At 44.4% G+C, this 16091-nt stretch overlaps 1 protein-coding gene across 2 annotated transcripts; it reads left to right on the top strand.

Annotated features, from left to right (window-relative positions):
* Window positions 1-560: 560 nt before the first annotated feature.
* On the top strand, window positions 561-12901 carry rbbp5 (retinoblastoma binding protein 5). 2 transcript variants are annotated; one of them, XM_036531653.1, is made up of 14 exons: window positions 561-695; window positions 1179-1204; window positions 1529-1701; window positions 1782-1922; window positions 2334-2496; window positions 2604-2713; window positions 2943-3062; window positions 3653-3806; window positions 6258-6329; window positions 6830-6947; window positions 7385-7454; window positions 7862-8106; window positions 8526-8603; window positions 12272-12901. In XM_036531653.1, the coding sequence occupies exons 1-14, from the start codon at window positions 677-679 to the stop codon at window positions 12322-12324; spliced, it is 1542 nt and encodes a 513-aa protein (XP_036387546.1). In that variant the 5' UTR covers window positions 561-676; the 3' UTR covers window positions 12325-12901. The 2 variants fall into 2 exon arrangements, with proteins under 2 accessions (XP_036387546.1, XP_036387545.1); XM_036531652.1 differs by having other exon boundaries at window positions 8526-8729.
* Window positions 12902-16091: the final 3190 nt, after the last annotated feature.

Here is a 16091-nt window from a genome sequence, read left to right as displayed (position 1 = left end):
TCACAGAACAACCGTAAGGTGAGAGTAAAGCATTGTGCAAACTTTTTCTTACTATTGTTGTATTCTAACATTCTTAAAATGTACGGTCACTACGGGAATGACTAAAACAGGCTATGAAAATGAGCACAGCAAAACTAACCACTCAAACCTACTAGCCTGCCTGACAAAGCCAAACCATGTGCAAATACTTCGTTGCTTAAATTTGGCGTTTTCAACACATGTCAGCAATGTTGTGAAGTAGTGTGAACAAACCAATCTCAAACTACCGCTCATCTGAGATACAATGTACTTGGGTTTTAGTCTCAGCACGCCGAATCCTTTGAAGATTTGAGGCGCGTTCACTGTTAGCCGTCTTTACTAACGCCTGATGCATTTACTAAGATGTATTTAGTAAACTGTACTTCACGCGGCAGCATAGCATTAACTTATATGAAATTATTTTCGACATGATCCACTGGTATAATTTTACTGACTCTGTGCTTTTTTGTCATTTCAGGCAGCGTAAACATAGCATTGTTTTGGGTCCTTCCTTTCTGCTGGGCGCCAGTCGCGCGGTGGCTGCTGTCGTTTTTATGCGTCTATGGACCCTCGGAAATAACGACATTACAATAACGGCTGTATTTGTAAATGATTTTGAAGCTGATTTCGTTGCACTGATTACAGACAAACGTTAATCATGAACCTGGAATTGCTCGGTAATTACTGAATCGGTTCAATTCAATGCTAACCAGCCAGTTGTATTACTAGTTAGCTAGCCTAGCTAATTCAGTGTTGTGTTGATATCGGAGGCTAGCCAGCTAACCTTAGCTCCCTAAAACAAGTGTAGTGTATTAGCGCAGTCTACAATTGAATTGCCGAAGAAGTAGCTAACTAGAAAATCTGTTGGCGTTGGTAGGAAAAAGTGTTCCTGAATACTTACCACATACCATTATTTATTCCGTTTGGCTATTTTGACTCAGCGAGTGTTTGAAAGTTAACGTAGTAAGTTGTCATTCATAACTAACGTAGCGTTTACTATTTCTTTCCAAATAAACTAGTGAACTAATGTTAGCTGTTTAGCATTAAGAAAGCTAGCTAACTCAGTAAACCTGTTACATGTCGGCTCACAGCGAAAACAATGTATTTATTGATAAAGTTACGAGGCATTAGATTGTCATCATGATGTCTTGTCTTTTCAGAGTCCTTCGGGCAGAATTACCCAGAGGTAAGTAATGAAGATGGATAACTTGCAGTCGCAGAAGGATGGTGTGTCTTGATTGGTCAGATAGACTATACTAGTTAGAATCTATTCGCTTGCTTTGTTCATTCAGTGTTCATTGTTATCTAGCAAACAGCCGATTATTTAACCACGTACTATCTTCATGGGTAGTCAAAGTTCTGGCCATGATGGTTGGTACGCTTGTAGTTAGTCAAGCTACCAAAAGTCATTGTAAGATTCAAGACAGCGATTTCATAACATGATGTTAATGCCACCAACGGCAGTGCTGTATGATAGATGCAAGTTTTTGTGTGTGCACGTCGCTTGCAGGAGGCAGATGGCACCCTGGACTGTATCAGCATGGCCCTCACCTGTACCTTTAACCGCTGGGGCACCCTGCTCGCCGTGGGCTGCAACGACGGCCGCATCGTCATCTGGGACTTTCTCACCCGCGGCATTGCCAAAATCATCAGCGCCCACATACACCCCGTCTGCTCGCTCTGGTGAGGAGGTGGCTTTGTTACCTCATTATTGTGGGGCTTAGAAAAGCGGTCCAGCATCTGACGTCTTTCTCTGCCTACAGCTGGAGTAGAGACGGCCACAAGCTGGTCAGTGCCTCTACCGACAACATCGTGTCCCAGTGGGACGTCCTCACAGGGGACTGTGATCAGAGGTTTCGCTTCCCCTCGCCCATCCTCAAGCTGCAGTATCATCCACGGAACCTGTGAGTGTCTCTCTTTCTATTATATGTACAAATGGTTTCCTGCTTTGACTTTCTGTTAAGCTTTAACAACTGACCCCATAACATCGTCATCTGCAAGGTATTGTTGGAGCAAAGAGTTCCCGAGAGCTTGGTTGGAATAGGAGGTTTAATTCAGTGCTTAGGTTTAGTAAAATGATTAGTGAATAGTCTCTGTGTTCATCTTTACAGTGTAATGTAACTTCTCATGATAATAGTGACAGAAAATATTATTATTATTATTATTATTATTATTATTATTTTATTATGTAGTTGAATTGCATGATATTAATGAGGGAGCAAAAAGTGAACATAACAAAAAATTGGTACTACAACTGTAAAATGATTCTGTAAATTCTGCAGTTAAATTGTTCTCTACCTGCTTTTGCCACTCAGGGACAAAGTCCTGGTGTGTCCCATGAAGTCGGCACCAGTGCTGCTCACCCTGTCGGACTCTAAACACGTGGTACTGCCCGTGGATGACGACTCGGATCTCAACGTGGTGGCAGCGTTCGACCGGCGTGGGGAGTACATATACACCGGCAACGCCAAGGGGAAGGTCAGGCCTCACTGATGGGAATTTCCACATCAATAACGTTTGTACCTTTTAATAGTTACCTTAGGTGTGAGGCAGCTTCTCATTGTTTTGGTGGTTCACCCCTGTAGATCCTGGTGCTGAAGACAGACACCCAGGATTTGGTGGCTTCATTTAGAGTGACCACGGGGACCAGCAACACAACTGCGATCAAGTCCATCGAGTTTGCACGCAAAGGCAGGTAAGAAGCCAGCAATCATATTCATTGTTACGTGTAGAAGACAATGTGGAAGTATGCTGCCATCAGATGCTGACCTGGGATCAGTTTGATCTCGACGGGTCCAGATCATTAAGATTACAGTTTGGTGAAATGATCCTGGGTCAGTTTTCTTGAGGGCAGCATGTACGCAGAGCACAAATCAGGCAGCTGCTGAAGTTCTTGATCACCTTCCACTCGAACCCCGCCCCAGCTGCTTCCTCATCAACACGGCGGACCGGATCATCAGGGTGTACGATGGGCGAGAGATCCTGACCTGTGGACGGGACGGAGAGCCAGAGCCCATGCAGAAACTCCAGGACCTCGTCAACAGGTGAGCTAATCTCTGCTGTTCTTTCCTTACAGCGTGGTGAGAGTTACAGGATATTTAACAAGTGGTATGGAACCTTAGTGGTGAAAGCCATGTCTATAGAATACATTTCATGTGTGCAGCTTAAGTCAGTACACATTGAAAGGTGGTCTTGAATATATACTGTGTTCTCGTAGAAGACCATATTGTTTCTCATTACATATCAGTGCTAAATTGGGGATCTTATCCTCTGGTCCCACAGAGAGCCGTAACCCAGCAAGTTTTCAGCCTTTTATAACCAAGAACATTTAGAACTCGGAAATTCAATATGTTGAATGGGGAACCTTTGTTTCTCAAAAAATTGGATTAAGTGGAGTATTGGCTTACCATATTTCAAGCTTATTTCTGGTTAGGTTCTTTTTTAACAAGCATAAACCCTGTTAGTAAAAGAAACACGTTTTTCCAAAATAATTTAGAAATCTGGGAGTCCATGTACCGGCTTCCCTGTACTCAATTATGCCCTGGTGAATCTCTCTTAAGACACATTTGCTTTAAAATTGTCCCCACTCATGCTCTGATGCACTCTCTCTCTGTGACCCCCCCCCACTTGGCAGGACGCCCTGGAAGAAGTGCTGTTTCTCAGGCGACGGGGAGTACATCGTGGCCGGCTCAGCCCGCCAGCACGCCCTCTACATCTGGGAGAAGAGCATCGGGAACCTGGTGAAGATCCTGCACGGCACCCGTGGGGAGCTGCTGCTGGACGTGGCGGTGAGATTTAATGCTCCGAGGATGGAGCCCAGGGGGACACCGGTGCATGCCAGGGTTGTTTTTGTCAGCAGATTACTCATCAGTGAGTGCTCAATACCTGCAGGGCGTTGTTGTTTTTTTTTTTGTTTATTAGATTACCTGGTAAAGAGCGCTGGGTTTAGGGGATGGACCAATCTGAAATACGATCCATGACAGGATGCCACGGCCGCGATGCAGTCTATAGTGTGATATGGGGTTGAAAAGTTATACTTTTCCCAGTGTGAATTTATGGATAATAAGCGGTATGTCAAATAACGTGGGATTAAACTTTTGCCAGATTTACTCATGTTATTTGTTGGGATGGAGTACTATGCAGGTATCATTTTTGGAAATCAGTTTTTCCAGGCGCCCAGGTTTAAATTTGTCTGGAGGCGTTTTTGCCTCTGCCCCTACCGGTTTGCTGTTCTTCTGTGGATACTTGCACATGCACACGGGTACACATGCCAGATCATCCCATTTTAACCAGCGTATCATGTGTCAAATAAAAATGGAGCTGGGAATAGTATGTCAATTCTTTACTTGCAGCGCATTCAGAGAGAAATCTCTAAAACCTGCCCAATATTAGGTCCCATATTGAAATCCATGTGTTTAGATTCACTGCAATGCATTCTTCCACAATCACAGTCCAGGTTGTTATGGTTGGGTGTTGAGACAGAGACAATATCATGACAAATCACCTCATCCTGATGGAAAAACCCAATCAAACAGTAATTGAAGCTCAGAAGTTGCTTAACGTTCTCTGTAGCTGTCCAAGTCTGGAACTCAGTGTAACAGCACACTTCTTGCTTTCCTAGATTTAATGTACTTGCTTTTTCTGGGAATATCTGAACTGTCCCTGGCACTCAGAAACATCAGTGTCAACGATGATTCATTTAATGGCGTCAATCAGCTAATTCCAGGAACGTCTCCAACTTGTGTGCCACTTGAACGCGAATAAGAAGAACAAATGTGTGCATTGCTTCCAAAAAGTAAATTTGACAAAAGTCGTTTGAAAGAGCTTATTTTAAAGCTGCCATTATAGGGTAATTTCAAAAGATGTCATTAAAAACTACATTCAGAATAGAAGGACGGTAATTACAGTAATATCGAGTGTTCAGTGATCAAAGGTGCAGGAAACCTTTTCCATATTTTGCAATGGTTCTCGAAAGGGAATTAAGCTTGGCGAGGGACGAAGTTTCGGGCACTTTGGAAGAGCAGGGCCCTACCAGTTGAGAGCCAGGCTGTGCTTACCCTGTACTGGACTGTAATGACAGAGCCACCTCAGATAACACTTCACTTTTAACACCTAACTAAATATGCAACTTCATACAATATGCTTTATGCTTTATTAATTACAACAGCGTTTTCTGCGTAAATGCCCTCGTGTGTTAAGTATGTCATTTCTTCGATATTCCCTCTGCAGACCTTCAGAAGTGAACACTGGGTGGGCAGCAAAGCCAGTTGTTCAGTGAATGAACGGATGTCTGTATCGGTTTCGTTTTTGAAGGGACTGAAATGAAAGAGACGAAATACAACTAGAGCGCGAGGAAGACAAACACAGTTCTCTTTTCCAGGAGGCATTTTGTAAATGCCTTTGCTGCAGGCAGCTCTATGGAGAGTTAAATTTGTGCTAATTGTAGGTAGGCCACTAAAACACGGGACGCGATGGGACCGTCAGTAACGCCAGACTGTAGTTTTGTGGCGAACAGGCAATTATGTAAATTAATCATAATTGCGGGTTTCTTTTGTGATTTGAAATGCCACTTCACCTGAAGTACCTGGTAAATAGACGTAATTATCAAACATTGTTGTTTCCCGTGCGCGATCAAAGCATTATTTTCATTCAGCTCTAAAACGGCAAGTGTCTCTTTGTTTGAGTAAGGACTAGCTCTCCAGTAGTTCTAGTCATCATGTGTGTTTGAAAGAAAAGCTTTTGACTGTTGTGTTAGATCTGTTAAAGTCTGATAAGCTCTATAATAAGCTACAGTCCATGAAAATAAATCTTTTTTTTTTTTTTAACTATAAGGGTAGTTTAAGGCAGCAAAGTTTAGAGCAGATGATTCTGGGTGCCTTGGCTATTGGTTGAGATTGGAAGTGGGACATTGTTGGTATTACCCATAAGCCCTTGAAACTTGACACTAAATCTCAATTACGGCTATAAAGTCCTAATGCCATAAGTTGTTCACGTGGCTGAGCTGGAAAATTCCCTGGCCTTACTCCATGCAGCCTTTCCAGACAGCCATAATGCAGAACTAATTTTACCATTTGTAATAACTGACTGGTGCTTTGCATTGGGGCCATGAAATCTCCCATCTCACTTCACTTGTCCCCAGTCATATGTACACCTGAATGCAGTGACCTCTGGGAAGGGTGTGCCCCCAGCGTCACTTCTCCGGTGCCACCCGCACTCACCCCTGCTCTGTTCCTCTGCAGTGGCACCCGGTGCGACCCATCATCGCCTCCATCTCAAGCGGAGTGGTGTCCATCTGGGCCCAGAACCAAGTGGTGAGTGGCTGTTAGGTCTTTGTATATTTCCTGTACGCTATGTAACGCAAGTAACGCTATGATGCTGATGGTAGTCATTGCCATGCTGTTTTTACCTTTGGTTTTCCCTCAGCTTAAATAAATGAAGTTCTTCTGCCTGTTTGAGGATTTGTGTCCATATGGCACTTTGAAAACCATTTCCTGTCTTATGAGCGAGTATTTCTGAAAGTTAAACATGGTTTTAGTGTTTGAATTGAGTAAAGATTCGAGTTCGAGTATACCAAGTGAGAAACAGTCTTATGTGGAGCAACTGCTCCATGTGTCTGAGCTGGCTTTTGATGAAGTTGTTATTTTTTACTTTTGCACATTGGAGATGGGTGTGTTCAAAGAGAAGAGTAAGATTATGAGAGATGTTTTTGTACTTTCACCTAAAGTGGCGTAAATTTAAAGTGCGTTTTAAGATATTCCAGATTGTTTAGCCTACCGACAGCAGTCGAATCTCGTGTTGCTTCGGTCCTCAGGAAAACTGGAGCGCCTTCGCCCCAGACTTCAAGGAGCTGGACGAGAACGTGGAGTACGAGGAGAGGGAGTCGGAGTTCGACATCGAGGACGAGGACAAGAGCGAGCCGGAGCAGATGGGTACGGCAGAGGACCCTCAAGCACCGCGCCAGCAGCTCTCCTTGGGGAGCCGAGAGCCCCCCAGCAGTCTGTTTCATTACTGCCAGACGTCACACACAGCTTGCATTTGACTCACTTACCCTCCCGTCCTTTTAAGCACCGATGAGTCATCCCCAAGGAGGACGACGTCTGTACGTGCTCATTACAGTAGGCTCGGAGCAAGTGGGTCAAATGAATTTTTATTGTAATCGAAGCCACACTGTTATTTACAGGTAAAAAATGAAAGGAGCTGTCAGGAAGATGAATGATTAAAGCAAGACGAGTAGTTAAAATAACCCAAGAACATTCCTGGCATCACTGACTTGTGAAAGGCATTGAGGACCTGTGTCTGGGGCTTTGCGAGGTGGTGCGTTACCGGTGCCGATTGTCACCCCATGTTTTTCCGGGGCCTGTTGCAGGTGCAGACGCAGCGGAGGATGAGGAGGTGGATGTGACTTCGGTGGACCCCATCATGGCCTTCTGCAGCAGGTAAGAGCATGGTAGTTAATGGCGGATGTCTGGAGCACACAGTTTGCTCAGTACCAAATGAACTATGGGAAGTGCAGTTGCAGTTTCTATACAGGAAGGTGGTGAATGAAGAGGGTGGTGTGACATTGATAAATTGGTAGTAGCATGGTATGGTTGGGAGCGGGGCTTGTGACCCAAAGGTTGCTGGTTTGATTCCCCAGTGGGGCACTGCTGTTGTAGCCTTTACCTTAAACCCAACTTTATAAATGGTTAACCTGTAAACATTGAAAGGCACACGATTCTCCGTGGATAAGAGGGTCTGCTAAGCAGCTGTATTGTGATTATCACACTAATTAGTGCCCATGGGTTAAACTTGTGGGCTTGTGTAAACTCCAGTGGAGGAGCCTAATATCTGACCCGTATCGCAGTGACGAGGAGCTGGAGGACTACAAGGCCCTGCTGTACCTGCCCATCGCGCCAGAGGTGGAGGACCCCGAAGAGAACCCCTTCGGGCCCCCGCCCGACGCGGCCGGCCAGACCACCCCCGCAGAGGACGGCTCCAGCCACTCCGGGGGCGGGGAGAAGAAGCAGCGCCAGCCCTCGGCCGAGGGGGCCCCGCCCAAGAAGAAGGCCCGCACCACCACAATCGAGCTCCAGGGCGTCCCTAGCGACGGTGAGGATTTACACACATACGCGACCACACGCATATGTACTTGTGGGCACAAAGCTTCTCTGCTGTTGGGGTTAAAAGAAAAGTTGTGACTGTTGTATTTATAAGTATTCAAGCACTAGAGGAAGTAGCCTTTGCACATTCACATTATGTACACACTTTATATTAGTACATAGTGGCTTATGCTAGTGGGCTTGTGTTGAGAATTGCTGTCCTTATGTCAGCCCAAAGTCCTAAAAATGGCACCTTCTGCTGTGCTTCAGAGATGCTTGTGTTGATGAGACTTTTACCATATTCACATGTTCAGCTTTATATCTTAGCAATCTGGACAACCTCTGATGCCGTGGGTGGTCTCGGTCTGAACCTGTCCCAAGTGTTTTCGCTGCTTACAAGCCTCGCACCCCCCCCTCTCCCCCCCACAGAAGTGCACCCTCTGCTGGGCGTGAAGGGTGACAGCAAGTCCAAGAAGAAGACGGCGGGCCGGCCGAAGGGATCGAAAGGTAAAGAGAAAGATTCTCCCTTTAAAGCCAAACTCTACAAGGGGGACAGAGGGTTCCCTGTGGAAGGAGAAGGAGGAGGCGGGGCGAGGGGCAAAGTGCAGGCGGAAGCGGGACTGTCCGCTGCAGGTAAGCACCATCGAAAGTGACGCTTGGCTTAGACGCTTGCCTCGCACCTGTGCTGCCCACAGCCGAGAGCGCCCCCACCCCACGCACCCCCCAAAGCCCAGCTGCTGCGCTCCACGCCCGCTTTGTACCCAAGCAGGAGAGTGGCAAAATTTCATATCAGTTGGAGTGGAAATTATTCACTGAAAAATTGTTAGGATAGGGTTTATCTTAGCTGTATAGTGGTATTTAAAGTAGCACATGTCCACAAACGGACAATGTGACCATTTACTCAGTAGTCAAACGGCAAAGTTGCCTTCTGTTTGAGTTTAAAATGCAGCAGCATTTCAATTTAAACTAGATCATAGTTTGACATGTTTTTGTTTTGGCCGTCGTGTCAGAGTAGACCCCATGTTGAAGACAGATTGGGTTTTCTTACTGGGAGTTCAGTGAGTTCGGCTCTCTTCCTCGACTCATCTCCCAGCTCCATAGAGTGGGGCCTTTGCCACAGATTAAGCTGTCCTTTGCCCACCCTAACTCATCGTCACTTCCTGTGGCTGGTGTCGTCTACTTCCTGCTTGCTCCTTGCCCTTCCTGCTCCGCCCCTGCTGTGCTGTCCTCCGCCAGGATCGCGCCACAGGCGGTGTTGGGGGAGACAGCGTATCAACATGTGTGTGTTTGTCTGCAGTGTTGGGGAGATGGGGTGCCTACTTGTGTGTGTGTGTGTGTGTGTGTGTGTGTGTGTGTGTGTGTGTGTGTGTGTGTGTGTGTGCACTGCCAGGGAAATGATGTGTGTACATCTGTGTGTCTGTGTATGCAGTCTGGCTGGGCCCACGTCAGCAGCCATCAAACTGTACCCAAAGGGTTGCAGTATGTGAGGGGTTATGTGGTGGCCTCTGTTCAGAAGGGTCCGATTAACACTCCACTTAAGGCAAAGGAACCTGGCAGACTCACTGGGGAAACTGACTAAATTGTCTGCCTTGGCTGTGATTTGCCTAGTTCTGCGCTGATAAGCATTATCATTTTGAGTCAAGAAAGGAGCGTGGAAATGTGGAGAGTTTTCGTAAATTGTATCGTACACTGAGCCCCTAAAATTGTCGATTTTGTGCATTTTTCTTTTTGATGTTCAACTCACAATGTTAAACATGGCAGGTGTTCAGGAGTGAAATTGCATATAAATTCTAATTGCGGCCTGTAAAAATATATTGCCTGTAAACAAGAATAGACAATGAAACATTCATGCTTATCCTTGTTTTTTACATTACAGTTCTTTTAAATAGTCTTTCTTAAATGCTGGTGGGACTGGTAAGTATTTAAAGCTAACTAAGTTTAAAATAAGACAAGTATGTTTTACCATTCATCGAATTGGCTACTCTCAAACTCTTAAGGTTTGTATCACTATATCTAAGTTATCTAAGTTTTTTAAAATGTTTCTTGGCATATTTAAGACATCAAAGAGCTATCCAGAGATTAAAGCAGTATCTCTCCATTCACTGTCATGAAATGGTCGGCTGTAAGGCCAGTTCAAGTCATCGGTTGGAGCAGTAGGGTCGCATTCAGGGTTTACAGGACACAGTTTGCTCAGTCATGTATGTACGTTATACATGCTGTGAGATTTTTCAGATTTGTATTTTTTCGACCACATGCCAATCGCAAATTGTAATGCTGGTGCAAATGTGCAAAACATCTATTATCTCCTCTGAGTGTGAATTGGGGCCCAAATTGCATTACCAATACTAATCGGTCACACTTCACATGCGCTGTTTTTTGTTAGCCCTTTATGAATTGTAAATGAATAATGTCTTTGTGAACATGAAGCAAACGAAAGTCTTCATAACAACTGACATACAACGATAAAGCAAGCCTATATCACTCTAAGCCCGGTGCGATACTCACTAAGGTACCCACATACCCACTAAGGTGTATTTTGTGAAGGCCATACAAAGATCCAGTGAATGTGAGGTATGACCAGCTGTTTCCATTAGGAGCATCAGACCATGTTCCTATAGGACTGAAGTGTTCATTGGTCTGTAGTACAGCTCCTTGTCAAAATTTTGTATATACATGATATATGTCCGTTTTGAAAAACTGTTTTATACACTTAGTTAATAAGCTAATTTGAAATCCCCTCCTGGTTTCGTGGCTAATTTCAGGTTATCTGACCCACAACATAAGAATGCATTGCTCCACCTCTGCTTCTGTGTTGATCCTAGTAAATAAAATTAGCAAATTACGTAGCTATTAATCATACGTAGTTGTTAATCGTTCAGGGAAGCTATAACATAGCCGCTTTCTCCGGTACATTATTTGTCACTCACATATATAATTACAGGTTTCCTACATTTAACTAAACAATACATGTAATGTGTGATGTGCTGTTTTTAGCCTTCAGTGGTTTGTATCTTGTGTGTACTTTAATTTGCATATATTCCAGCAGTGCTTAGCCTTGCGTCTTTATACTCATTTCTGTGTGGGGTCGAGCTTCACAAGGCCGGCAGACAGCAACAGAGAGATTAACATTTCACTGAATTAAACTTCAAAGAAATACCGATATTTCGTCAAAATATATGGCTTAATTTTCAGCATAGCCACGTATTACTTGCTTCAACAGCACATAAGGACACCAGAAACAGGTGACTTGTGCGTAGTTACAAATCAAGTGTCTGTCTTTCTCATGTGTTAGAGAGTGAATGTAGTTCGCTGACGTCACAGCTGGGAAGGAACAGAGTTTTCCACAGTCGAATCAGTTCCACGCTTTAAAGTATGCGCATCTGTTAAATCGTAAGATGAGGAACTGCGGGTACATTCTCAGATTTCCAGTTTCAGCGTCGTCTCCGTGACCCATTAGGTCGAATGTCAAGCAGGCTGTGTCAGGGGTTGGGCGCACGGTGTCTGAGTCTGAAACCGGTGCGGCTGTTGGACACGCTGGCGCTCAGCCCAGCCGTCTCTCTCGCGTCGTTTAAGCACTTCCACGTCAATCTCGCTGCGAGGGGCGACGTGACAGAATGAGTGCAGGCTATGCTTTACAACAGCGCCGTTCGCACCGGAGACGAAGTGACACTCCGCATCGCTGAGACAGGCATCCAGCGCAGTCACAGAGCTGCTGCCTTCCTGCATCGGTCACACAGCTGTCATTTCCCTCCCTCCGCTGCGTAGGTGCGGGTGGGGAAAAAAAACACATTTATCTATAATATAAATATTACATCTCTTTAGAAAAAATGGAAATGGCTTGTCATGATTTTTTATTTCCAGCAGTTGCACCTTCGCATAACTCGGTGCTCACTTTCGGTAGAATCTGCCACACTCGTCTTTAAAAGATTTGCTGTGACTCAGGTCTCAGTGAGGTGTGAGTAACGTTATATGTATGAAATAGTCAGCTCCATCCAGTCCATTCGAGGTTACTAAATCGAGAGACAAACAAAATGGCAAAAAAAACACTTCCTTTGACAAGTTTCACATTTCTCAGGGAGTTCCACTTTAGTACTTACTGAACCTGTCATGGCCTGCCGTTGCCCTTTTTGTGTGTCTGTCCTTCTCTAAGTAACTTCTCTGGTACAATTTTACAGGGGGTTTGGGTCCGCCATCATACAAACAGCTGGACGTCCAGGGGTTGGATTGAAAACATGAACCACAGTGCCTCCTGGGGGCCGGAGGTCAAAAGAGCACCGCTTTCCTCATCATCCCCAATTTACAGGAACCCAGCGGCAATTGACATTCAGTCTCTTCCGTCCTCTGACATTGTGCTCAGGAGGTATTGCCCCTTACCCGGAGGTAGCCCACCATTACCACTGCGACTGCTTTCACCTCCTCGGCCCCTGGGTGTTCCAGACTGTGGTCTCGTGTGGAGCGCACTGCCAGAGACAGCGCCTGTGTCTCAACAAGACTCTCACATTGTGTTGGCAAACACACGAGCGCTGTCGTACCCTCCTCTGTAAGCAGCAGGGGTGACGATAGACCATCTGAACATGAATCTCAAATAGAACTTTCCTCAAGTCAATAGCGGAATCTTCTTTTTCTTGGGAGGTTGTTTATGACAAGAAGAATCTACGTCATCTTTATCTATTTTTAAAAACATTTCTGGACACTTCTTACCTGTATTTTTTTTCCTCCTTTTTATGATTTGCTTTTTTATGATGGTAAAAGAACTGTATGACTGTCAATTTTCTGCCTGTAAAGTCTACTCATTACTGTACCAGTCCCCATCATGAGCAGTCTCTGTTGTAAATGTGTTTTCAATAAAAATCATAAAAAGAAACATACTAGCCTCATAGCTGGTGTTTTTTAAATTACCGATGAGAAAGGTTTTGCCGAGTATGCACTGTCAGTACACACTAGTGTCACAAGGTGGCACTGGTACTCTGTTAAAAACCCTAGCAGCCATTTGCCCTTCTCCCTAGATTGAGGGTAGTAAGCTAGATGGCGATCATGCATAGCGAGTCTCTTACAGTGTGATTGGTTGCTGTTAGCAGTGATTTTCTTTGTAACTTGGACTCACCCACAAATCTCAAACGGTACACTCAGTACTGGCAGGGATTCATATTTTATCTTTTTTTCCTGCTAAAATTCAAGAAAACGTAGTAATTGTTCCACAGTTAACATTATTGGCGGTTTCAGCAAATTACTTCCCTATAGCCATGCCGATTCAGATTGACCGCCTTCTTACACACAAGACCTCAAATGCAAGTAAGGATGTAAAGGTGTCTTGCAGGACAGGCAGCCAATCACTGTAGCATTCTTGGTCTGAACGCAGTTTGTTTTGTCATTCCATTAAATTAAGCACCTCTCACATCAGAGCCGAGCGTGCATTGACATGCATCAAGAACTCGACTCTCACCCGCTTCTCCTGCATTCAAATTGGCGAGGTCCACTTGTCATCCACTCCGCAGTAATAGGAGACCCTTAAAATATGGCATTAACACGTCTATATTAAGGTCATGTTTGTCTGCAGTGACGTTATTCCTCCACTGTTGCGCCTTGGGGAAAAAAAAAACAGGGAGCTGGAGTCAATGCTTGCCTTCAATGCCAGAGCCCTATCACAGACGTCAGCCGCTATTGATCTGAAACGTAACATCCACTATAATTGAGGTGCCCTGAAATCTCATGCCTCTCACATCTGATCTAAAAGAGACACATTGTATTTGCTTGGCAGTCCTCTTTAGGATGGATGACTCACTTGGCTTAGGACTGAACCATTGTAAATTGTCCTGGATAAGGGTCTGTCCTAAGTACCTTAATAAGAACTTGTATGATTCATTCAAAAGGAAAATGAACGGTTGAAGTCAATTTATAGAATCGTGCGTGCATTGAAAATCGATTTCATAAGCGTTGGTTGCATTGTAACTGGGAATGAGTGTGTGCAATAGAAATTGCAACAAAGCATTAGAAAATAATGCTTAAAACTGGGAGTTATTTCACATAAGAATAATGAATTGGATGAATGAATGAGAGTCCTGCAGTCCTGAGCTGTGTCAGTAGTTAACAATGACCAGGGGTCTGCGGTGCCAGAACAATTTCCTCTTCTGTTAAGGGTATAATGGGTTTTGTTTGCCAAGGAACTGCCCTCTAGCCACCCATCAGGCACCTATGAATTACGGGGTAGACGTCAGCAAGGGATCGTCCTATCCTCCGTTTGGTGTTTGCCCTTCAGTGGTGCATTGTGGGACTTGTAGTGTGGAAAAATAGCTGTTGGCAACATGTAACAGAACTCAGTTGGTTGCATTCCAGTGCTCTTGCACAAGTGCAGAGGATGTTGTGGTGAAGCGAACGCAATGTACAGATTTGCTGATCGAGCTGATTAGCGTCATTGTCAAAGGGCTGCACCATTTGAGCATCAAAGGGGCTACCAAAGACTCCATGTGCCATTTCCTTCGCACTAAATATTAACACCTCAATAACCATTTAATTGCTACCCTTCTAGAAGACACTGTGATTTACTTGGGTAAGGCATTTGAATTGCTTCACCAATGTGAATTGCTGTTGGAGCTAATAAAATCTTTACTGATTATGATAAATGAGCACCATGTGGCATGCCAGTTGTGAATACAAGCTGGCATATATAGTGGATTCCATAGGTTTCGGAATTCCCTTTGCTTGCTGCTAATTTCTGGAGTATGGAGCAGCAGTTGTCACTGGAATCAAAAGTTAACATTCTCAGTGTGGTGAAAGGGTTATGAAATGTGACGTAGAGAGATCTCGTGCTGGGTTCCACGAATTTCTATCCGTTTGTTCAAAAAGACAGAAAAACAGAAAAAAAAACCTGAGTACGTAAAGGCATGTGGCTGTTGTGTGTTTGACATCAAAAAGGAGGGTACCAGACATGCTTTGTGTTCCCTCCCAGAAGGCAGTGGGAAATTGGTTGGTGTGGTGGGAATGGGGTGTCCGTTGACAGGAATGTGCTTTCTCGACTGAACTGTAAGATTGTTTATGATTAGCAGGATAGCTAATAACTAGCCAATATTAACGTGTCTGTGTCAGAAGTCATGAATCACTATTCATGCTGTGCAATATACAGTCACAGTAATTTATTTGAAAGCTTGCCATTTAACAATGCTGACTTCATGCAAAATGTGCCTATTTTAATCCTCGGTGACAGACATAAATGTACTTAAGTGGATGAAGTGCAGTGGGGTTTTAAAAAAAGTGCAACATTTCAGCAACCTCAGTAACTGTAATGGCAATGTCAGTGATGATGTAAGAGTGACAGACAGGTCAGTTAACCAATAACAGAGATGGTGTAAGGATGCCAGAGACTAGATCTGGCCTCTCTGAAACAACCTCTGCATGCCTGTCATTTTGTGGTTCTCTGCATCTTAATTAATTCGCCGCTCTGTGGTAAAATTCATAACTCTAAAATAGAGAGAGACATAAAATGGTAACATTTGAAAGTAAAGTCATTGTTATCCTAGTTAAAACATTGTAAATTGATTTGTTATTTTGTAAACTGAATACGTGCAGCATATAGCTGGACCTTTATCAAGAGAATGTTCCTTTCAGATTTCGTATTTTACCACATACTGACACACGTTACTTTTTCCAAGCATAGATGTGTGATTCTGGCTGTTTTCTGTTGAATAGTACATCCATTGTTACCACCTCCCAGCTGCTCTCTCCCACAGTGTTGGACAGTGGAAGCCTCAGCCTCCCTGCCCATCTGAGGCCTTTTCTTCCAGCAGGAAATGAGGGACTCGGCTTTTGATGACAACGCCAGGGTGAAACAGGATTTGTAATTCAGCTTCTCTACAGAGAGGGAGAGAGACGTGAAGAGAGAGGCCCCAGTGCAGTGCTCCTGCTTCTCTGCAACCAGTGGGTCTTAAACATGGCACCTCCCCTCAAAGTGAAAAATAGAGGAAGGGGAGAAAGCATCCAGAATGTGTAGGTTTGGTCTGA

This window comes from Megalops cyprinoides, chromosome 6, assembly GCF_013368585.1.
Source record: "Megalops cyprinoides isolate fMegCyp1 chromosome 6, fMegCyp1.pri, whole genome shotgun sequence".
Taxonomy (NCBI): Eukaryota; Metazoa; Chordata; class Actinopteri; order Elopiformes; family Megalopidae; genus Megalops; species Megalops cyprinoides.
The sequence above is the reverse complement of the archived record's forward strand: the minus strand, read 5'-3'. Positions and strand labels throughout refer to the sequence as shown.